The 19,314-nt window shown below is 39.2% G+C and overlaps 2 protein-coding genes across 8 annotated transcripts; one reads left to right on the forward strand and one right to left on the reverse strand.

Moving 5' to 3' along the window:
• Window positions 1-2,199: 2,199 nt before the first annotated feature.
• THAP5 (THAP domain containing 5) lies at window positions 2,200-9,201 on the reverse strand. Of its 4 annotated transcripts, none has more exons than XM_080613060.1 (5): window positions 9,019-9,135; window positions 5,638-5,764; window positions 5,252-5,441; window positions 4,810-4,920; window positions 2,200-3,431 (listed from the first exon to the last, which is right to left on the reverse strand). In XM_080613060.1, the coding sequence occupies exons 3-5, from the start codon at window positions 5,393-5,395 to the stop codon at window positions 2,469-2,471; spliced, it is 1,218 nt and encodes a 405-aa protein (XP_080469186.1). In that variant the 5' UTR covers window positions 5,396-5,441; window positions 5,638-5,764; window positions 9,019-9,135; the 3' UTR covers window positions 2,200-2,468. The 4 variants fall into 4 exon arrangements, with proteins under 4 accessions (XP_080469186.1, XP_080469187.1, XP_080469184.1 ...); XM_080613061.1 differs by lacking the exon at window positions 9,019-9,135 and adding an exon at window positions 7,627-8,297; XM_080613058.1 differs by lacking the exon at window positions 5,638-5,764 and having other exon boundaries at window positions 9,019-9,201.
• A 92-nt stretch (window positions 9,202-9,293) lies between these two features.
• Window positions 9,294-19,058, forward strand: DNAJB9 (DnaJ heat shock protein family (Hsp40) member B9). Of its 4 annotated transcripts, none has more exons than XM_080619472.1 (3): window positions 9,294-9,439; window positions 13,206-13,433; window positions 14,887-19,058. In XM_080619472.1, exons 2-3 carry the CDS (start codon window positions 13,217-13,219, stop codon window positions 15,315-15,317), a joined length of 648 nt encoding a protein of 215 aa, XP_080475598.1. In that variant the 5' UTR covers window positions 9,294-9,439; window positions 13,206-13,216; the 3' UTR covers window positions 15,318-19,058. The 4 variants fall into 4 exon arrangements, with proteins under 4 accessions (XP_080475598.1, XP_080475601.1, XP_080475600.1 ...); XM_080619475.1 differs by lacking the exon at window positions 9,294-9,439 and adding an exon at window positions 9,536-9,557; XM_080619474.1 differs by lacking the exon at window positions 9,294-9,439 and adding an exon at window positions 9,569-9,695.
• The last annotated feature ends 256 nt before the right edge of the window (window positions 19,059-19,314 follow it).

The following is a 19,314-nucleotide window of genomic DNA, read 5'->3' on the forward strand; positions in this document are numbered from 1 at the left end:
ACACCTTAGGCTCATTGGCTCATATCAACCCTTCGGAGGGAAATTTGTAGGATTTGTGACAGGCTTGTAGATTTTCTGAGTTTTTCTGCTATGGTCTCAAGAAACTCCATAAAAAAGGAAAATTGAGTATTTTTTTCCCCAGGTTTAAAGAAATCTATGCCACAAATAATATTCTCAATTTTAATACTAGAAACTATTTGTAAAGGCAGAAATGTATCAGAAATGCAAATGTTAAAATAAACCCAGATTTTCTTTGGGAATAGAGCTTTGCTCAGACAACAGTTTAAAGCATTGCAACTCCTTTGCCATGTCTGAGCTCTCACTGCTATTCAAGACCTACAGTGGAATTTTGAACTGGGTAGTCAGCCTTAAAATACATGTTAGCAGAGCATTTGTAATGACATTCATGAAAAAAATCAGTGGGTCATGGAGTCCTGGTAAATAATTCATCATATTATAACTGACCTTTACCTTCTTTAGGAATTTTCCCAAGCATATCCTGAGCCTGAAATAAGTTAGAGTAAGGACAAACCAGGCCCTTTACGGCGGTTACTGATACAGACTAACCTCTTACAGCACTGTCCTTTACCAGAACAACTTGTAGGCAGATACTCCCAAGTCTCAAAATTTTCTAGTTTGACTAATTTGCAGCTTGTTATCAAGTTGGAGGCCAGCTTTGTAGTTAGTGTTACTTGATCCTCAATTCCTTATGAAAACATAACCAGAACAGTTTAGAATGTGTCTGATAGACAATATAGGTAACAGACTGCAAAAGAACTCATTTGCTCCAGTCCTAGACAGAACTGGTGGTGGTATGGACACACTTTTGAATAAAAGAAAATATGTCTGAGTCCCTCAAGTAATCTCATCATTGTAAAATAGAATAGACTTGAGTGGCTATGTTGCAAGGGACCTACAATGACCATCTAGTCCTACTGCAATGTATGGTTGGACTAGATGATCTAGTACTAGTTGACTGTACTAGCTTGTACAAGGAACTCCAGATCAAAGGGGTGGCACAAAGACAGAATAAGAAGTTATTTAAGCAAATCAATTTCCCTCCGAATGAATTGTCAGTATCTTTCTACTGTAGTGGTATCCTCTGCACTAGGAACTAGTTAATAAATTCAATACAGGGGAATGGATTTCTAGTCTGGTAAATTCCAGAGACAGACCACAAGGCTGATCAGAGGGCTGGAGTATCTCTGCTATGAAGACAAACCAAGAAAAAGTCTGGCTTGTTCGGTCTGTAGAGAGCTCAGAGAAGACATTGTCAGAGTCCTCCAGTACTTAGAGTGAACATACAAAAAATCTGGTGAGGGACTTTTTAGAAGGACAAGTAGAAGCATGACAAGGGGTAATGGCTTCAAGCTTAAAGATGAGAAACTTAGATTAGGTATTAGGAAAGAATTCTTCTCTATGACAGTGGTGAAACACATTGCCCAGAGAAGTAATGGCTGCTCCACCCCTGGCAGAGTTCAAGGTCAACTTGGATGGGGCTTTGAGCAACCTGATCTAGTAGAAGGTGTCCCTTCCTGTGGCAGGTGAAAGAGGGGTGTGTGGAACCAGATGATCTTTAAGCTCCCTTCCAATCCAAACCTTTCTATGATTATATATATGATATATCCATGATATAGAAAATAATGAGCCAGATTCCATTACTTACCCTAGCAATTTGCCTCACAAAGCATTTTTTTTCTCCAGTGTAAGGTTAAGGGTATACACATTACCCACCTACAGACCGTAAGAGGAGCAATGCTGAGCAGGTACCAGTCACGGAATAGTTAGATCTTTCTTTTTTATTAACCAACAAAAATAACACTATTTAAGACTGTTGTTTCCACTTGAGTGGAGTAATGCCACCTCCCAAAAAAAGGAGATGGACGTGCTCACTGTAACAATATTCTTAAAGAATTTTTGTTTCTAGAACTAAATGAAACACCTTTAATCACAGAAACAATTTTAATAAGGTCAAAGTGTACAACGAACTATCAGAACATTACACAGAAAATTACACAGCAATTGTGGCCTCTCTGGATAATGTGTATTATTTACCTCCTTACTCACTTGAAAGAGAAATGGAACAGTTTTTTTTTCTTTAAACAACACTTTTACAATTGTCATCCTACACTCTTCCTCTGCCATTCTACTACTGCCCCAAATGCAGGAGTTGTGTGTTTCAGAGGACTCTGCAGCTAGAAAGGTTTAAGTTATCTTTATTTGATTCATATATTTCTTAACAAAACTTTAACAGGTTTAATACTTTTTTAAAGCTTACTTGCAAGTTATATTTTACAAGCAATATTCTATTACACAGTTTTGACAGTGGTTGATGTAACATTTTAAAGAATATTTGCTACTCACATAATTTGCATTAGATGCTTAAATACCATGAATGAAAAAAAACTTTAAATTTATCCAAAAGGCCAAAGAGGCTAAAGATATTTTAGAACAATCACTGAAAGCCTTTACTGTAACACTGTCACTTCAAGTGTTGTAAAGCAGTTTTCTACAATCCCCAGCTTTTCTTCAGAAAGCAGGTTTTCTTGCTTCAGTTGTCCAACAAGAGCTTCCAAGGACCTCAGTCTCCCCAAAGTTTCTACCTCCTGCATTTCAAGTAGGGTTATCTTAGAGTGGAGCTTTGAAATTTTTTGCCAAAGGAGATCTCTGTCTATGTTTTGTTTGCAGTATGAATGCTCATTTTGTAATACTTCATTTCCACCATATGCATTCATATACACAGATGTATCTGTTTCTGTCTCCTCTATGTCAAGTAACTCTGGCTTAATAGGCAGAAAACAACTATTCACCATTTCAGGCTCTTCTGAACTCTCAGCTGGCACAATAATAGCAATAACAGATTCTTCACTTCCACTGAACTGTTCAATAGTTTGTGTCACTGTACTTAGTAAAACTGTGCTTTCACTTGTTGGCTGTACTTCAACAGAGCATCCTACAGTATGTGAGTTAGTATTTTCAATTGCATAGTCAGCAATTGAACCTAAAGCATTTTTCAGAGATGAATTCAAGTAGTCAGGGTCTGTAAATTGCAAGACTGTAGCTGTACAACCTACTGGATCCTCTACGGAAGTATGAACACTGGTAGCTTCCATGCTCTCAACCGCTGCTGCCATTAGAACAGGATCAGGTTGATGTATATGCTGCATAGATGAATTATCAAGAACAACACTGTCTGCCTGAAAGTCTTCTCCATTTTGAAGTTGCAGGTTTTGAATTTGTAAAGGTTTACTCAATGCAGCTGAACAAACTACTTCTGCTTTTTCATCTACATTTTCTGCAAGTACAGGATTTTTCTTTGGTGTACAAGGTTTAAGTGGCACAAATGCTTTCTCTGACACTACATTTTTATTTGTTTCTTCTGGGTCTTCCTTCTTTCTCTCCTGTGGGCTCTCTGGAGAAGAATCTTTTTCCTAAAGTAAAAGTAACACAAAAACAACCACCTTGTAACTAGGAATTCACTTGAGCATAAAAAAAAAAATAATGGGCAAATCTCATTCTATAGCATGGTACTGCATAAGGAGTAATTCAGATGAGCACTGCTTAAAAATTATACAAGAGACCAGAAAATTCATGTAAGCACCTTCCACAACTTTTGCATCAGGTCCTAGATGCTAAAATACTATATTAAAGCTCTAAAGGAAATAATACTTTTTTTCTTTTTTTCAAACTTTTGAGGAACTTTACTGGTTTACAGGAGTCATCATAATTTTAAAAGCACTTGAAAATAACTGGCTATGCAAATGTGTCTGACAAAGACTGGCAAGCACCTCCTATTACCACCTGAAAAATTCTATTAAATATATGTATATAAAATACGCACAGTACAAGATTTTTGCATTAAAGATGCAACAATGTTGTTTTAGAAGGATATAGCAAATTTTTAGTCATGCAGTCTAATGCAGAGAGAACTTAACAACAACAAAAGATTATGAACACAGGCTTGCACAATAGTGAAACACATTCACGTACAACATCACAAGCTGATTTTTAAAGAAGCAGTGAAATGCTAACAACTAAACCCTGCACTTCATAAAAACAGAGACCTTTTTTTTTTTTTGGATGGATAGAAATCTTAGCAGAAGGATCAATTTTTAAAGAAGAGGGGTGGTTTGAAACTTATATGTTTTCAGCCACCTTATTTCCACTCCTCTCTCCCCCCCATAAACTACATCACCACATGATTAGATTTCAAATCAGTATCCAAAAGAGCTTTTTAGTATGTGAAACAAAAACAAAAAATAAACTAACAGTCAGTGTCTTGGGGTTTTTTTCTAATAAGCTTCATTATGAAGAGTCCAAACTGCAGAACTTGTACTCCTGTTAGGCCTTTGTACTAAAACAAAAACCCCAAAATGCCCAGAACAAAAAAGGATAAAGAGTAACTTTAACTTCGCTCATGCCAGTGTACTGGGTTTGTGGGTCAAGGTTTTGCTAGTGGGGGCTACAAGGGTGGCTTCCGTAGCCAGCTCTGAGACGGACCCATTTCTGGCCAGTGCTAAGCCCATCAGCAATGGTGGTAGTGCCCCTGTGATAACATAGCTAAGAAGGGGTAAAAACCCCTTTGCAACCATCTGCGGCTGGAAAGAGGAGTGAGAATATATGGGAGAAATATCTCTACAGAAACCAAGGTCAGTGCAGAAGGAGGTGCTCCAGGCGCTGGAGCAGAGATTAGTAATAAATTAATTTTCCCAAGCCAAGTCTGTTTTGCCCATAACAGTATCTGGTGAGTGATCTCTCCCTGCCCTCATCTCAACCCATAAGCCTTTTGTTACATTTTTCCTCACTTACCCAGCTGAGGAGGGAAGTGGCTGAACGACTTTGATGGCACCTGGTGTCCAAGTGCACCACAGTCAGGAAGGGGAAAAAAAAAACCAAAACGAACACCCAACAAAAAAAACCCTACAACAAAAACAAGAGAAGGGAAAACAAAAACCAAACCAAAACAAAACCAAAAAAACCCCCAAACCTAAATCCAAACAACAAACAGAAAGGTGGTAGGGGAAAGAAACAAGCCAAGAGGCCAGGCTAAAGAAACAGACAATGATGGAAAAGAAAAAGATAATTGGCAACCAGGAAATATTATCATCCAAATAATTGGATATCTTGAAAATGGACGTGAATCCTATTTTTAAATAAAATAGGAATATAGTACAGATAATGAGAACAGCTGTATGGCATCAATAGTTGGTTAGCTTTATACTACAATTTCAAAAAGACAGGAATACGTTACCTCATCTTCTGGGGAACAGAAAATTGTTGGTACAGCAGTATGCTTCAAGTATCGTATACCCCATCGCACATCAAGGGAATCAGGGGTGAAATGATCGCTGCACAGAAGCTGGTGCTTACTTGGAGTCCACGCATCTCGTTTCATATTCCGCAGCCATTTTTCAAGTCTCTCTTTATCATGAAGTGGAAACCTTTTTCAAAGCAATTGAAACAAACAAAAATTAAAAAAGTTATTTTTGTTTCTTTATTCTTTTCAAATAAAGAATACCTCATCGTTCCTTACAAGGTAGCCTTGCCTTACAAAAATATAAAAATAAGCCTTTTGAAAAAGAATTTAAATATGAAATGCTAATCAGGATGCCACTTTCATGTTAATCCAATAATTACCTGAGTTATTTCTAGTTGGATATTTGCTTCAGAGTTCAGCAGCAGAATTTCTGTTGATTTCTGCTAGCTGAGGTTTCAGAACCCACAGCGAAGATGTTTTGATCCCGCAACACTAGCCCAGAAAGTTCTGCTGAAGTGAGATGAAACACACTGTCTTCATTTTTAAAAAGTTAGGTCTGACTTTCATTTTATAAATAGTATTTGTGGGGCTTTTCTGGTATCACTAGACACAAGTGGTAACAAAACCTTTTGTTGCTATAACACATCATATCCAAATTATCTGATAATCTGAAGTATGTGAATATTTCCAGTGCTAGATTTAATTTTTGCTCAAATAGCAAATACACACAAATGCAATGCACTTCTCTACCTTGTGTTTCAGCAAATAAGCTTCTGTACAGTGTTGAGAGCCTACACGATATTACATAATCCATAACTAACTTTACAACCATCTAACCTACTTGAAAAGGAAAAGGAAGAGTATGCACATCCATAGATAAAATAATTGACTTTGAAAATATACACAAAAGGTCAAACACTGACATGGGAAAGAGAACTAAATTAAAAGAAAGTGGGCAAAGATGTGTAATTTACTCAGTGAACCACAATACACAAAGGGAAGTTAAACGCTCACTATGATGCATGTACAGTGAAGCAGCTATAGCAATAGTAACATGAGCATTGAGACCACTATTGGCTTTCTTCTCTCCCCAGGCAGATATCAGGGCATAAATGCTTAAAGATTTCTCTGCTGCACATCAAGTTTATTTTAACTCTACCATGTAACAAATGGAAGTGAAGCATTTCTAACTCAATTTCTCTTCCCTTAACTCTTTTTTCCTTTCAATTAACAATGATTTATTTTGGTTATGGATATTACCATGCATTTATGGAACTCTGATGCGCACATAAAAAGAAAATCAGCTCTGCAGTGAGGTATTCCCATACAACAGAAGCTGAGGAGAGAGCCTGGAGCACTGTGTCACTCCAATTCTACGAAAAGCACCAGTTAGTCAGGCAGCTTCTTGACAAAGCCTAGATCCTCTCAAAGCCCCGAAGCTGCAGGTTTCCTCCAAAAGCAACACATGGCAATGACACTCTCACATAGGCCCACAGCGCTCCAAAACTACAAACTTGGGTGATTTTGAGAGAAAGACACCTGAGATTCAGAGGATAAATGTGCATGTCTTTACCCAATCTTTTGAATTTATTGCTATTTGAGTTTTCAAGTTACCAAGAAAACAGAGGAAGCCTTTCATACATCTGGCTCTGAGTATCTGCAAGAATGCAAGGATCAGTGCTGGCAAGAAGACAATAACCCCTGAAGGGCAGGTTAGAGGTTCTGGTTTTCCAAATCCTGCCTACTCGGTCATGTACATGCAATAGCAGCATTGCATACATTACACGGCATGCCCCATTAGTAACAGGGCTTAGCCTGGGATGTTACTATACAGATGCCCAAAAAGGCTCTCAGTAAGAGGATGTCTTCTTTCAATTGAAGATCATGTCACCAAATACACCTTCTCCACAAGGTCTTGAGAACGTTTACTTCTACTGCCATTACCCTTGCAAAGCAGCACTCACTGCTTTCCCGAGTCAGCCAGCTTCACACGAGAAACAAAATAATCTGTAGTGAGAGACAATGGCTCATCGCAAAAATTATTATTTTAGCTTTAGGGTGACTTCGCCAAAACCTGCTTCTGCATCAACACCCCCTCACTCATCAACAGAATCTGCTCTTCGGTGTAAACAAGGCACAAAAAAAAAAAAAAAAAAAAAAAAGTAAAATGGGAAGTGGACAGAATTTATCCAGCAAGCTGCCACCACTGCACAACTGAGAGCGGTGAAGAAATAAACCAAAGAAGGGCATGAGATTAGGTCACAGTTAGAAAGTTCAGAAGGGGCTCAGACCCAAAACCACAGAGCTGCAGAAGACTTCTTTGGGGTGGTAACAGGGAAAAGAATAAAACTTGCAATTCATATCAGTACCAGTTGTAATGTAGAGATCTCCATAAATCAAATCTCAGCACCCCTTCTTCAGGACCACAGCAGCACAATTCAATGGCTAGATGAAACAGCTGTGGTTTTGCAGTCATCTTTATACTGATGCCGTACATCTGCATATAAATATGTATTAGCACGTAAATGTGTTTTGATCATCCATGTGGCACTCACATTCTCTAAAACTATTTCCGCTCATTTTCGTGGTTGTTTTAGAATGAATCACATATTAAGAGACGTAACAGGAAAAAGAGCTTTTTCTTCAATCTAAACTAATATCCCTTTCAAAGCAGTCTTCCTGCATAGCCTTCCTGATGGTAGCATAACATTGACTACTTAGCAACTGAAACAAAACTGAAACAAAACGTTTGAGGTCTAAACCTTATTAAAACAGATTTTGAGGCTAGTTGTGAAACTTATTCAATTTTTTATTAAATGCTACAAAAATCCTTTTGTTGACAAATTCTCATCACACTTTTGTTCAACAGAAACACATTTAGCTACCTGCACTGTGCTTCTCTCAAGTCTAGGTCACAGTTTTTAACTCACTGTTCTGGGACTCAGGATCTGGGAAACAACAGCCACGTAACTGCAGCAGTACACTGGTTACTAGGGGCCTGGAATTGCGACTAATCAAGTAGGTGGCTGGATAGTACCATTCAGCCACCATAAACTGCTTTTTGGCAACCAAGCTAGTTAGCTTCCAGCTAGCTCAGCTGCCTCTAAACAAACCAGCAATACTGCTGTTTGCAAGCTAATAATCCTAGTGGGAATATTTAAGTTCAAAGAACCAACGCATGTTTACTTTCCTACTTTGCAGGGTCCTTAGCTTGACTTGCCAGGTGTTAGACACAGGATACCCGGCTGCCTTACCATTAAGCCAACACTTCCACGAATGCCTGCCCTGCTACAACACCCCTACCACAAACGCAGCCACGCTTCAGAAAAACAGTGTAACCGGTGCTACTTAGCTCTAACACTAAACAGCCTCACGATTATAAACGCGAATGTCGAATCTCTTTTTTCAGTCGAATCCCTTCAGTTTTCACTTCCCGAATCCTCGCACCTATTCAAGAGCCTTTCCCTACTGTTTCATCCACCCTCACAACCAGGAAGTGCTGGCAACCCTCGTGGGGGGCAGTTAAATACTCAACCTGTCGACCACTTTGCCCTACGCCTTTTCCTCCTCCTCCCCAGAGACGAGAGCACCAAGGAGGATTTAGAGGCGACCGCCAGCCCCTAAAGTTACTTCTCGGTCATTTACCCGCTCCCCACCCTGGCTCCTGAGGGGCCACTGCGGGCCTCGCCTCACCCAGAGTCTGCCCCTTCGGCGTTCAGCAGGCCCAGGGCCAGCCCCTACACCGCTTCGAAAGCACTCACGGGTAGAAGCTGAGCTTGCTCCGATCCCTGGCGCTCTGTCCTCCCCGGTTCTTGCAGGTGGACGCAGCACAGTACCGCGGCATAGCGCAGCGACTTGGCCCAGCACCTAGGCGGAACCATCCGCACAGCGGGGGCGCGGAAGGTGGGATTCACGAGAACAGCGGCAATAACTCCTCCCACCCCCCCTCGCGTCAGGGGAGGAAGTCCCGCCCAGTGGCGGTAGTAGCGTAGGCCGCGTCACGTGGGGCTGAGCAGCCAATGGCGTAGCGCTTCGTGTAGGAATCGCTGTCGGGGCGCGGGGGAAGGTCTGCGCGCGCGCTTGCGGGCGCTGGGCGGGAGTGGCGAGCGGTGTGTTGAGGGGCAGCGGGGTGTTGAGGGGCAGCGGGGTCGGTGGCGGTGGTAGTGGCGAGCGGCGTCAGAGGTGAGCGGCGCGGTGGGACCCGGCCTGTCTCCGGCGGGGACAGGAGCGGCCGCTGCGGGAGGGCTTGGGGAAGGTGCGGGGGTTCTGGATGGAAGGCGGACGCGGAGGGGCCGGAGAGGTGCGGGAGCGGCGGAGCGGCTGAGAGAGGGAATTGGGGGTACTGGCAGTTGGTTTGGTGGGTGTATTTGCTATCCGGGGTCTCAGTTCTCTGCGGGTCTATCTGCTGTGGTCTTGCCCAAGCCTGGCTGACTTGGAGGTGGGTCAGCGTCGTTTAGTGTCGCTGGTGTCGTCTGCCAAGCCCTGGCTCGGCCTCGCTATGTGGCTCGGCTCTAGTGAGGGGATGATGCCGGGGAAGGCTCCGTTTCGTTTCCTTTTTCTCCGGAGAAAGACTCGGGAGCCTTCTACTTTTGCTTTCGGGTCAGTGTAGGAAAGGCCAGGAAAAGTACAAGCCGTGATATTTGACAGCCTTTCATGTAGCTGTGTACTTGGAGATTTGCTTACTCATTGGGTTTAGTCGTGATATGAGAACTAATGGAAGACTTTGGTAACTTTCTTAGTACCAATAAATTGTTTGCAAAAATAATTGTGACATTAGGATTCCACTAGATAGTGCATCACAATTCCTGTGATCAGAGTAGTGGTGACTGCGGGTTTTCTGAGTATGTAAGACTTCATGAATATAAGCCTTTACCTAGCATCTTTGCTAATTACGTTCAGAGAGGGGTGGAATGGGGCATTTGCATTGCCAGATGGAAGTGAATCCTTATTTTCTATGTATGACATATTTTCTTCCAGGTACATCATCGTTAAACATCAATTCATCATGTAGCTATTCATAATGTTGAAAAAAATGATGAAGAACTGGGATACTTTTGATAAATATTGGACAGTATACCTCTTATACCAAGCTGAATACCAGTTGAGATCTGTAATTTCTTACCCAACAACGTTAAGTAGTTAACCTGCATTAGTAAAATCTCTAAGTTTATTGATAGATGTGCCTAGATAAAATGTAGATCGACATAGTTGCTAGGAAAGACTGTTGTGACACGAGCTTATTGTCAGGAATTATATAGAACTTAATGAATTCTGGAATGTTTTAAGCAACTACTGTGCATAGCCTGGGAAGTTAGACACTGACTGTCCCTTTTCTGTTGAGAAACTGAGGGAGAAGAGACAGAAGTAGAACAAGTGTTTAAAAGAGACTTTATTTTGAAAGGGGTTGTGAAAATAGTTAGGGGAGATGGGGTGGAGGTTAGGCATTTAGCATGTTACTTAACAGTAGCAATGCTAGGATGCTGACAGCATATAAGATACTTATTTTCTTAAAAGTAAATTGATTAATTAATTATGTCTTCCTGATATCCTTATAAGTTTAAAATGCTGCTTTTATTGGAGTTTCATTTATATTTGATTTTCATTTCCACTTCCTTGTACTCTTGAGTTTTACTGAGATGTGCAAGGGCAGCATTAAATCTGTTTACGTTATTTAAAAAAACCAACCAACCAAACAACAAACCAGTGAAGCCAAATTCCTGATTGTTTTGTTTAAATATGCTTTAGAAATCCAGATAAAACTAGGGGCAGTATATCATAGAACTGCGTTACAGAAATCCTAATGTAAAAGTGCAGAAAAGGGAAAACTTAGGTGTAATCAATTATCAGGAATAATAGAAGTGGAGAAGATTAGGCAAAAAAACCCCTTCAAACCAGTGACTTGATGTTCTCCGGCTCTTGGGGGTTGTAAAAGAGGATTTGGTTCGATAATGGAGATCAACTGCTCATTTTAGCCCTTTTCAGAGTTTAATAGGAGAAGCAGGGAGGTTAGCCTTAGGAGAATGCAGCAGGTAATTATACAAGCATGATGCAGATGTGGGGAAATGAAGTTAAATGAAAACAGTCTCACATGTGAGATGAACGCATAAATCCATATCTATAAAGCAGAGACAGGAAGAAAGCCCCAGAAGCGCGGAAGGATGTAAATGTACAAGGTTCTTAGTGTTGCAGTGGCGAAGTTTCAGGTTAGTAAAATGGTGAGAGAAGGTACATGGAAAAGCCTTGGAAAGGCTTGAGCTAAAAATATGCCTGGTATCATGCACAAAGAATATTGAAAGGAGCTGTTCGTTTGGTGTCAAAATACACTGATTGCAATACAGTTTATTTCAACTGCTGCTCCTTAACACTTGATATCATGCAGGCTGCTAGCCAAGTAAATGCTTAGGGGGGCATGGGTACTTAAGAGCTTTTTGCTCTTGCCTCACAATGTTCATTTTAGCCCCCTGACTTACATATTAGAAATGTTTTTTGTTTGTTTTTTTTTTTTTTTCATTTTTAGTGCTTGGGTGTTAATTTTCTTTAGAGGGTATGGACTTTCCTGTTAAAGGTTTAATTGTCTTAAGTGCCTGGTGTTCAAAGGGTTTGAACTCTGGGTGAAAAATAGTTGGGCAACACAGAGTCTAAAAGTATTCTGACTTTAATGGTGCTCGGACTGTGAGGTTAGTTTATTCAACTTTCAGGAAAGTAATGCCATTCATCTCTTTAGTTGGTATTTGGAGTACACTTGAATCGGTGTAATCTGGTGAGGGAGATGTGTTACTTCTGGTATGTTTAGGGCCTCATTGCGCATCCTGCTGGCCAGGTGGCAGCCAACATTCTGTCTTCAAACATTTACATTTCTATACTCTATGTTTTGGAAAATAATTTGTTTGATCTTTTCTTCTGGTAGGAAGAGCTCACCCTGTCTTTCCTAAAAGGCATAAAAGATCATGTGGCTATGTGGAACTGATTTTTCTTATATCTTATTTATACCACTGTAACTTTTTTGCCAATACATTGCTGAAGAAAGTAGTTATAGCTTTTAATTACTGCTGAAGCTGCTTGTCTTTTCTAGAAAACTTTTTTTTTTTTTTTTTAAGTTCCTTTCAGACATTGAGAGTGTAATATGTAAACCCTTATATGCAGTGGTATTTATCAGATTAATTCTGTGATATCAAAGAAATGGTAGGTGTTTTTATTTAGAGTATAATCTAATATGAAAGTAAGCTAAGCCCAGCCCCTTGTAAAGTGAATGTGCCTACTTGACTCTACAGACAGTACTCTGTACTCTACGTGAGGGTTTTATTCTTTATCATGCTCACCTTAGGTCATTTAAATGACCTTCTGAAGCTGAGGATGAGTGTCTTGGTAGTCTTGTCTTCCTGCACCTCACAGTTGATCTCTAGACTACTTGTGTTTTCAAGTTTTTATTATTGCACAAGATAATCATTGAATTGGTTTTCCAGTATTGAGGTTTGGTTTTTTTGTTTGTTTAGTTTGTTTAGTTTGTTTTGTTTTGTTTTGTTTTTTTGCAGCCTGGGCTTAATTTAGGTAGAGCTGCTGCATTTAAGGTCCTAAAATCTGAGGATTAGTTTAAAGCTAGTTCAGGTATTCCAATATGAACTGTTTGATACAGTGAAATACATTGCATATTTACTTCAACAGCTCAGTGGGAGAATGTACACTTAATGGTAGGTTTAAAATAAAGGTGAACACTGAAGTGTGCTTGTTATGCATGTGAAAAGTGAATTGCCAGTATTTTCATTTACATGTTCTATGATTATGAAACCAGAGAAGTGGAGGTTAACATGTGTGAAACAACATGTTTACATGTCTGTCACTGAGTGAGTTATGGAACATGCAGGTCTTTTCCTAGCTTATAGTTGCACCTTTAAATTATTGTGGAATGTGAATTAACTTGCTCTTCAAGTATGTTTCTTTCTCTTTCTAGGAACTAGAGAAATGGCCACTACGCAGTCTGTCTTCACGTTTGCTCTCTGCGTTTTAATGATAACTGAATTAATATTGGCTACAGAAAGCTATTATGATATCTTAGGAGTTCCAAAAACTGCATCTGACCGCCAGATCAAGAAGGCGTTTCACAAGTTGGCTATGAAATACCACCCAGATAAAAATAAGAGTCCTGGTGCAGAAGCAAAATTTAGAGAAATTGCTGAAGGTAATATATGCTAACCTTAGTCTTAACAGCTTGCATCTCTGAGCAAATGTGGTAACTTACATATATTCTGTATTTGCTGAATAAGAAGTAAAAAGTGTTTTTCCTGATTCTACTTCTGTGCTGTCAAATTTCTAGCATCGGTATTTGATTTGTTTCTGTGACTTAGAATGTAGGCAGGCCTTTTACACAGCTTGTTTGTTGCTTGTTTTTAGGCTGTTTGGCTTATGTGTCTAGTCACAAAAAATACCTGGTGGTAGGATAACTGTAGCCCTAGGAGGTTAATTTGTGTCTTTTGATCAGCCTGGTAAGATCCAGCTCAGGATTACTAGGTCTTCGGGGGGACCTAATAGCAATGTTCCAGAAACTGTGGGGAGATTATTTTTAAGAACACAGCAGGGTGCTTCAGTGGTTCATGGTGGGAGCATAAGAGACAACAGGTGCAAGAAGTTCAGACTGGTTATAAGCAAAAACTTTTTCACCTTGAAGACAGGCCAGCATTGGAACAGGTTGCTTAGAGAGGTTGTGCAGTCTCCAGCCTTGGAGATTTTTCAGGCATGAGTGGGTAAAGCCCTGAGTAACCAAGTCTGATCTCATAAGTGACCTTATGTTGAGCAAGTGGCTGGAGATGAAACCTTCTGAGGTCACTTCCAACCTGAATTATCCTGTGATCCTAGGAATACACCATTCGTGTTTAGTGATAAAATATAATGGCGGAAGCAAATAATCAAGAATAGAAAAAGACTTGCTAAAGGATAAGCTGTTCCCATTTCTGCTCCCCATAGACTCTCTTATAACATACATCTGTGTTTATAGTAGTCCTGACTAAGCTAATAAGAGATTTCTGGATTTTACCTTCCTGCCTGCAGAAGAGTTCTTTTGAAAAAGTTCTTATTTGAAAGATAAAGGGGAGGAATGGTCTTGTTATTTACTGCAGCTGTTAGCACTGATTACAGGAGGAATTGGGAACTCTTTAAGTGTTGAGGTATGTGGAGTAATTGCCAGCCTTTGACAGATGAGAAAATGGAAGCATTTAAAATACTTAACGTTACCAGAATGGGTATATTATCTGTCAGTTTCTGCCATAGAGCACCAATAGCTTTAGTTCTGAACCTAAGATTGAATGGAAAATGTTCCGTTTCAGGTATATCCAATCACAAAATCTGGGTTTATTGTTGAACTTTTGAAAAAGTAAATATTTGGACATAGAGGAAATTAATTCCCTTTATCTCCTTGATGTTTGTCTTGTTGCTTAGTTTTAACTGCAGTGTAGCTAGAACTTCCTGGCTGGAAAGTAGTTTTGCAGACACTGCACTATGTTTTTGCCTGCTGCAGGCATGCAGGCATTTGTTGGATAGAGTTCCTAACTCATCCTCTCTCCTTCAGTCTTCAGTTGGGAATGTAAATAAACTTTTTTTTTCTTTTCTTTTTTTTTTTTTTTTTTTCCTGGAAATAGCATATGAAACGTTATCAGATGAGAACAAACGAAGAGAATATGATCAATTTGGCCGTCATGGAGGACAAGGGAATAATGGAAGCCCATACCGCCAGTCATTTAATTTCAACTTTGACGATCTGTTCAAAGACTTTGATCTCTTTAGTCAAAATTCACGGTCAAAAAAGCACTTTGAAAATCACTTCCAAAGTCATCGGGAAGCTCACAACCGGCAAAGACGTTCTTTCCAAGAGTTCTCCTTTGGAGGTGGACTGTTTGATGATGTGTTTGAGAACATGGAAAAAATGTTTTCGTTTAGTGACTTCGAAAATGCACACCGACATGCTGTGCGAACTGATTCCAGGTTTCACGGATCCAGCAAGCACTGCAGGACTGTCACTCAGAGACGAGGAAATATGGTGACCACATACACAGACTGTTCAGGACAATAGTGTTTCCTTTCTTTTCATCTCTTCTTTCAACATCTTCATGATCTTTCTTAACTCCGTCCTAACATGGAAAAAAAAACCTGTTCTAAAAAACACTTAATTGCTATAAAGAAATTGTAGATGAAACTAATTTTCAGAATAGAAACAGCGTATGTTTGGGAAGTAAATGTCTCAGTAACTACTTAAAATGGGAGAGAAATAATCTCCCAGGACAGAAAATGCTATGGATTTGAGTTTAGTAAATACTTTCTGTAATTTTGAACTTTAACACAAGTATTTTTAATTTCAGAAATATAATATAATTTTTTCATATATACCAGTTCAGGACTGTTTAAGTTACTGGTGCATGGATTGCAGCAGAGGAGATGATACTTTAATTTTGAAGTGCTGCTTTTCTTTTTTTATCACGTCTTTCCAAGTTTGCACTTGCAGTTTTTACCTGATAAAGACTTACTGTGCAAGTTAGATAATTTATGCAAAATAGCAGCAGAAATATGCCTTGCTTGAGTCTTTGTTACTCTTTGTCCTTGTCCAGCGTTGCAAATGTATTAATGAAAAAAATACTTTTTAAAGCTGGAAAATAACAAGAGAGAATGTTAAGATTGTGCTTTGCCTAGGAGAGTGATGTAGTAATTAATTTTTATTTACAAATAGCCTTTCATTGGCCTGAAAGATCTTAGGATTTGAATAACCCCAGACTTATTTAAGGGATATTCATGCATGTAAGCTTGTGTGCACACAAGGCCTTTTTTTTTTTTTTTTTGTTTTTGTTTATTTTCCTTCCAATGTACAAATATCTCTCAAACAGGTTTGGAAGAGCACACCGAAAACACTTTGTTTTATGCTTATTACATTACCATGTGTGCAGTGTTGTTTCTGTAACTCAGCTTACTCCTCTGTGCTTTTGTGAACTTTAACAAGATAAGCTTGCCTACAGATTTCTAGTGTTTCTGGAAGGGTCTAAATAAAAAATAGATTTTGTTTAGATTGACAGATTTATTACCTGTCAGCAGGAATTTTTCAGCACTGTGATTTGAAAGGTGAATTTTTAGCATTAACACCTAGTAAAAATGAAAATTACAATTGTATTTACCTGATGCCTTGTAGTGCTGTAGTCTGCTAATAGGGACAGTACTAAATGTGCGTAAGTTTTAGCACCATGGATATGAATGACCAGTATAAACTATTTAAAACTACAAAAGAAAGCAAACAAGAAAACCCTGAATATTCTAACTGATGTCAATCCAAAAGTTCTGTTTATTTCTTAGCTAGTAGTGCAGGTTTATGATTGTAAATTGCTTCCCCTTAATAAGATTACTGTCACCCACATGTTACCATCTCTGTAGAATTATGCTATAAGAATTTGCCTTTCAGATTGATTGCATGAGCAAAATGAGCATTTTAAACAGCAGTGTTCTACATAGACTTTGAGTTCTTAAAATCCTTACCAAAAGAGATTTTAACCCTTCGCTTCTTGGATGGATACTGAAAACTGCCTATTTGCTAAGTAGCCTTCCCCAAGGTTTCACTCACTAAATACTTGGAATGGATTGTTGCATTATGTTAAGTGCTTTTCCTTTTCCATGTTCTTCTTTATTTATTAATAGACTAATACCTCATATATGGTCTTTATAAAAAGCCAGTAATTTGTGCAACGTTATTGGAATGTGCAATATTCTTTAGTAGGAAAAGTGCTGGAGTATGTTTTTTTCCACCTTTTTTCAATGTGAGTAGAGATTTTTAGTTTCTTCTGTATGATTAATATATGATTCAACCAAAAGTTGTAATTCATGTAGATTTCTGCATATTTTTCTGTAATGTACTCCATCCTGTGCATGAATCAGATGATCTGCCTAATTCACATCATATCGGCATCCAGTTGAACAAATTAAGAACTTAACATTCTGAATTGCTTTCTCTCGCAAATACCAAGTATTTTTAAGTGGGCATTTCTGTACGTGTTTGAGGAGAATTGTTCATGCTGGTAAAACTCTGGAAGGATGTGGCCTTTAGTATTAAATATAAGAGTATTAGTGAATGTCCTTCAGGGATGATGACTGCTGGAACATAGAGGTGGGAGGCAACTCTAGAAGCAGGATGCAAAGGTAAAATGTTAATGCCTGCCGTAGTCTACTGAACATTTTCTTAACTAAAGGGGAAAAAAAATTGAAACATCAGGATAAGCAGTTCTTAAGCATGAGAGAATGAATATTTAAATTCTTACTAGAACCAAACCACTGACTTCTCCAAACATGTTTTTTTCCACTTAATGAACTTGGGTCAGTTCTGTAATCCTTAATCTGACAAATAAAAGATAAAATGAGCACTGTAAATTGTAGGAAACACAGCCACTCCAAAAATTTAAGTTTGTTTTAAGTGACTACAGGTTCACTGTCTTTCAGGCTCAGTTTTAGTTGAAAATCAAGGGTTCTTGCCTGCTTCTAGGCTAGCTTCCCCTCTTTAAGGGTGTTCCAAACTTTATTCATACAAAGTGTACTTGTTTTCCGTAACTCTTTAATGTCAAAGTATAAAACTGATAGTACAACAATAGGGTTGCTAGTTTTTTAGCAGATGGTACCTTAGAAAGACTTCTAGCTAAGCCTATTTTTATCTGCTTCCATATTAGTTCTCTGAATTTCTTCTCATAGGTAAACCAATAAATGCTTCATATTATTCCTGTGGCTTCCCCAAGTGACCTTTCTGCTGCTTTTGGTGGTTGATCCAAGGTAAAATCCAAAGGAGAGAGCCTTTTGCTAGTGTTGTAGTCTGATGTGTGGCTGGCTGTCTGACTTTCTGTGATAGGTATGCTTTGAACAGAATTTAGCTGGAGAAGGGCCACAAAAATGATCAAATGGTTGGAGTACCTGTCTAATGAGAATAGGGTGAAAGAGCTGGGGTTGTTCAGCCTGGAGAAGGGAAGACTCCAGGGAGACCTTATTGTGGCCTTTCAGTTCTTAAAGGAGGCCTGTAAGAAAGATGGTGACAAACTTTTTAGCAGGGCCTGTTATGATAGGATGAGGGGTAATGGTTTTAAACTAAAATAGGGGAGATTAAGGTTGCACTTGAGAAGAAAATTCTTTACAAATGAGTGTGGTAAAATACTGGTATGTATTGCCTAGAGAGGTGGTGGATGCACCATCCCTGGCAACATTCAAGGCCAGGCTGGATGTGGTTCTGGGCAAGCTGATCTAGTTGAAGATGTCCCTGCTCATTGCAGGGGGGGTTGGACTAGATGACCTTTGAACGTCCATTCCAGCTCAAACTTCTATGATTTTATAAGTTCAGACAGGCTTTCCTCAGTCGTCAGCCTTCAGTTCCACAGCTGTCAGAGCACAGGCTGACAAAGCATGCTGTGCTTCTCACTTGTTCAGAGCTCTTGCACATTCTTTGCACTATAGTGTTTGCTTCATGGCAGGCTCTCCAGTGGAAGCCCTGACATAACCATATGACACCCCTGACTTACAAGGGCCATCTTTGATCTCCAAATCTTGTGAAACGGCCTATCAAAACTTATTTTTTTTTTTTTTTGTAGTGTGAGGGTGAAAAATGCTATTCTTCGAGATTTGTTGAAAGGCATTTGTGCTTGTGTTAACTCCAAATGATTGAGTTTCTAAAACTTTACCAAAAACCCCAGTGCTTTTTCATATTTGTTTTTTTCCCATTATACTTTTGAAACACAATATCTGGTGGAGATGAAAGTACTGTAAATGTAAGTAAGGTGCCATTACATTAAATGTGAGAATCGTTTGTGTGTGATGTCTTTTTTTATTTTTTTTCTTCAAGACCTACATTTTTTTTCTTCAAGACCTACATTGAAGCCAAATTCAAGTGGGTTCTGTGGCACTTGTGTTGTGGGACGTTTTGACCACTACATATTCTCTAAATGGGATGAGGGGGTTTGCAGGGAGAAGGGAGCAGGAATCAAAGAAGCTGCCTTAATTTTGCCTGGTTTGTATTTTTCTTTTTTCTTTTTTAGGGATGTTGGGAATGTGTTCATTCA

This window comes from Psittacula echo, assembly GCF_963264785.1.
Source record: "Psittacula echo genome assembly, chromosome: 1".
Classification (NCBI taxonomy): domain Eukaryota; kingdom Metazoa; phylum Chordata; class Aves; order Psittaciformes; family Psittacidae; genus Psittacula; species Psittacula echo.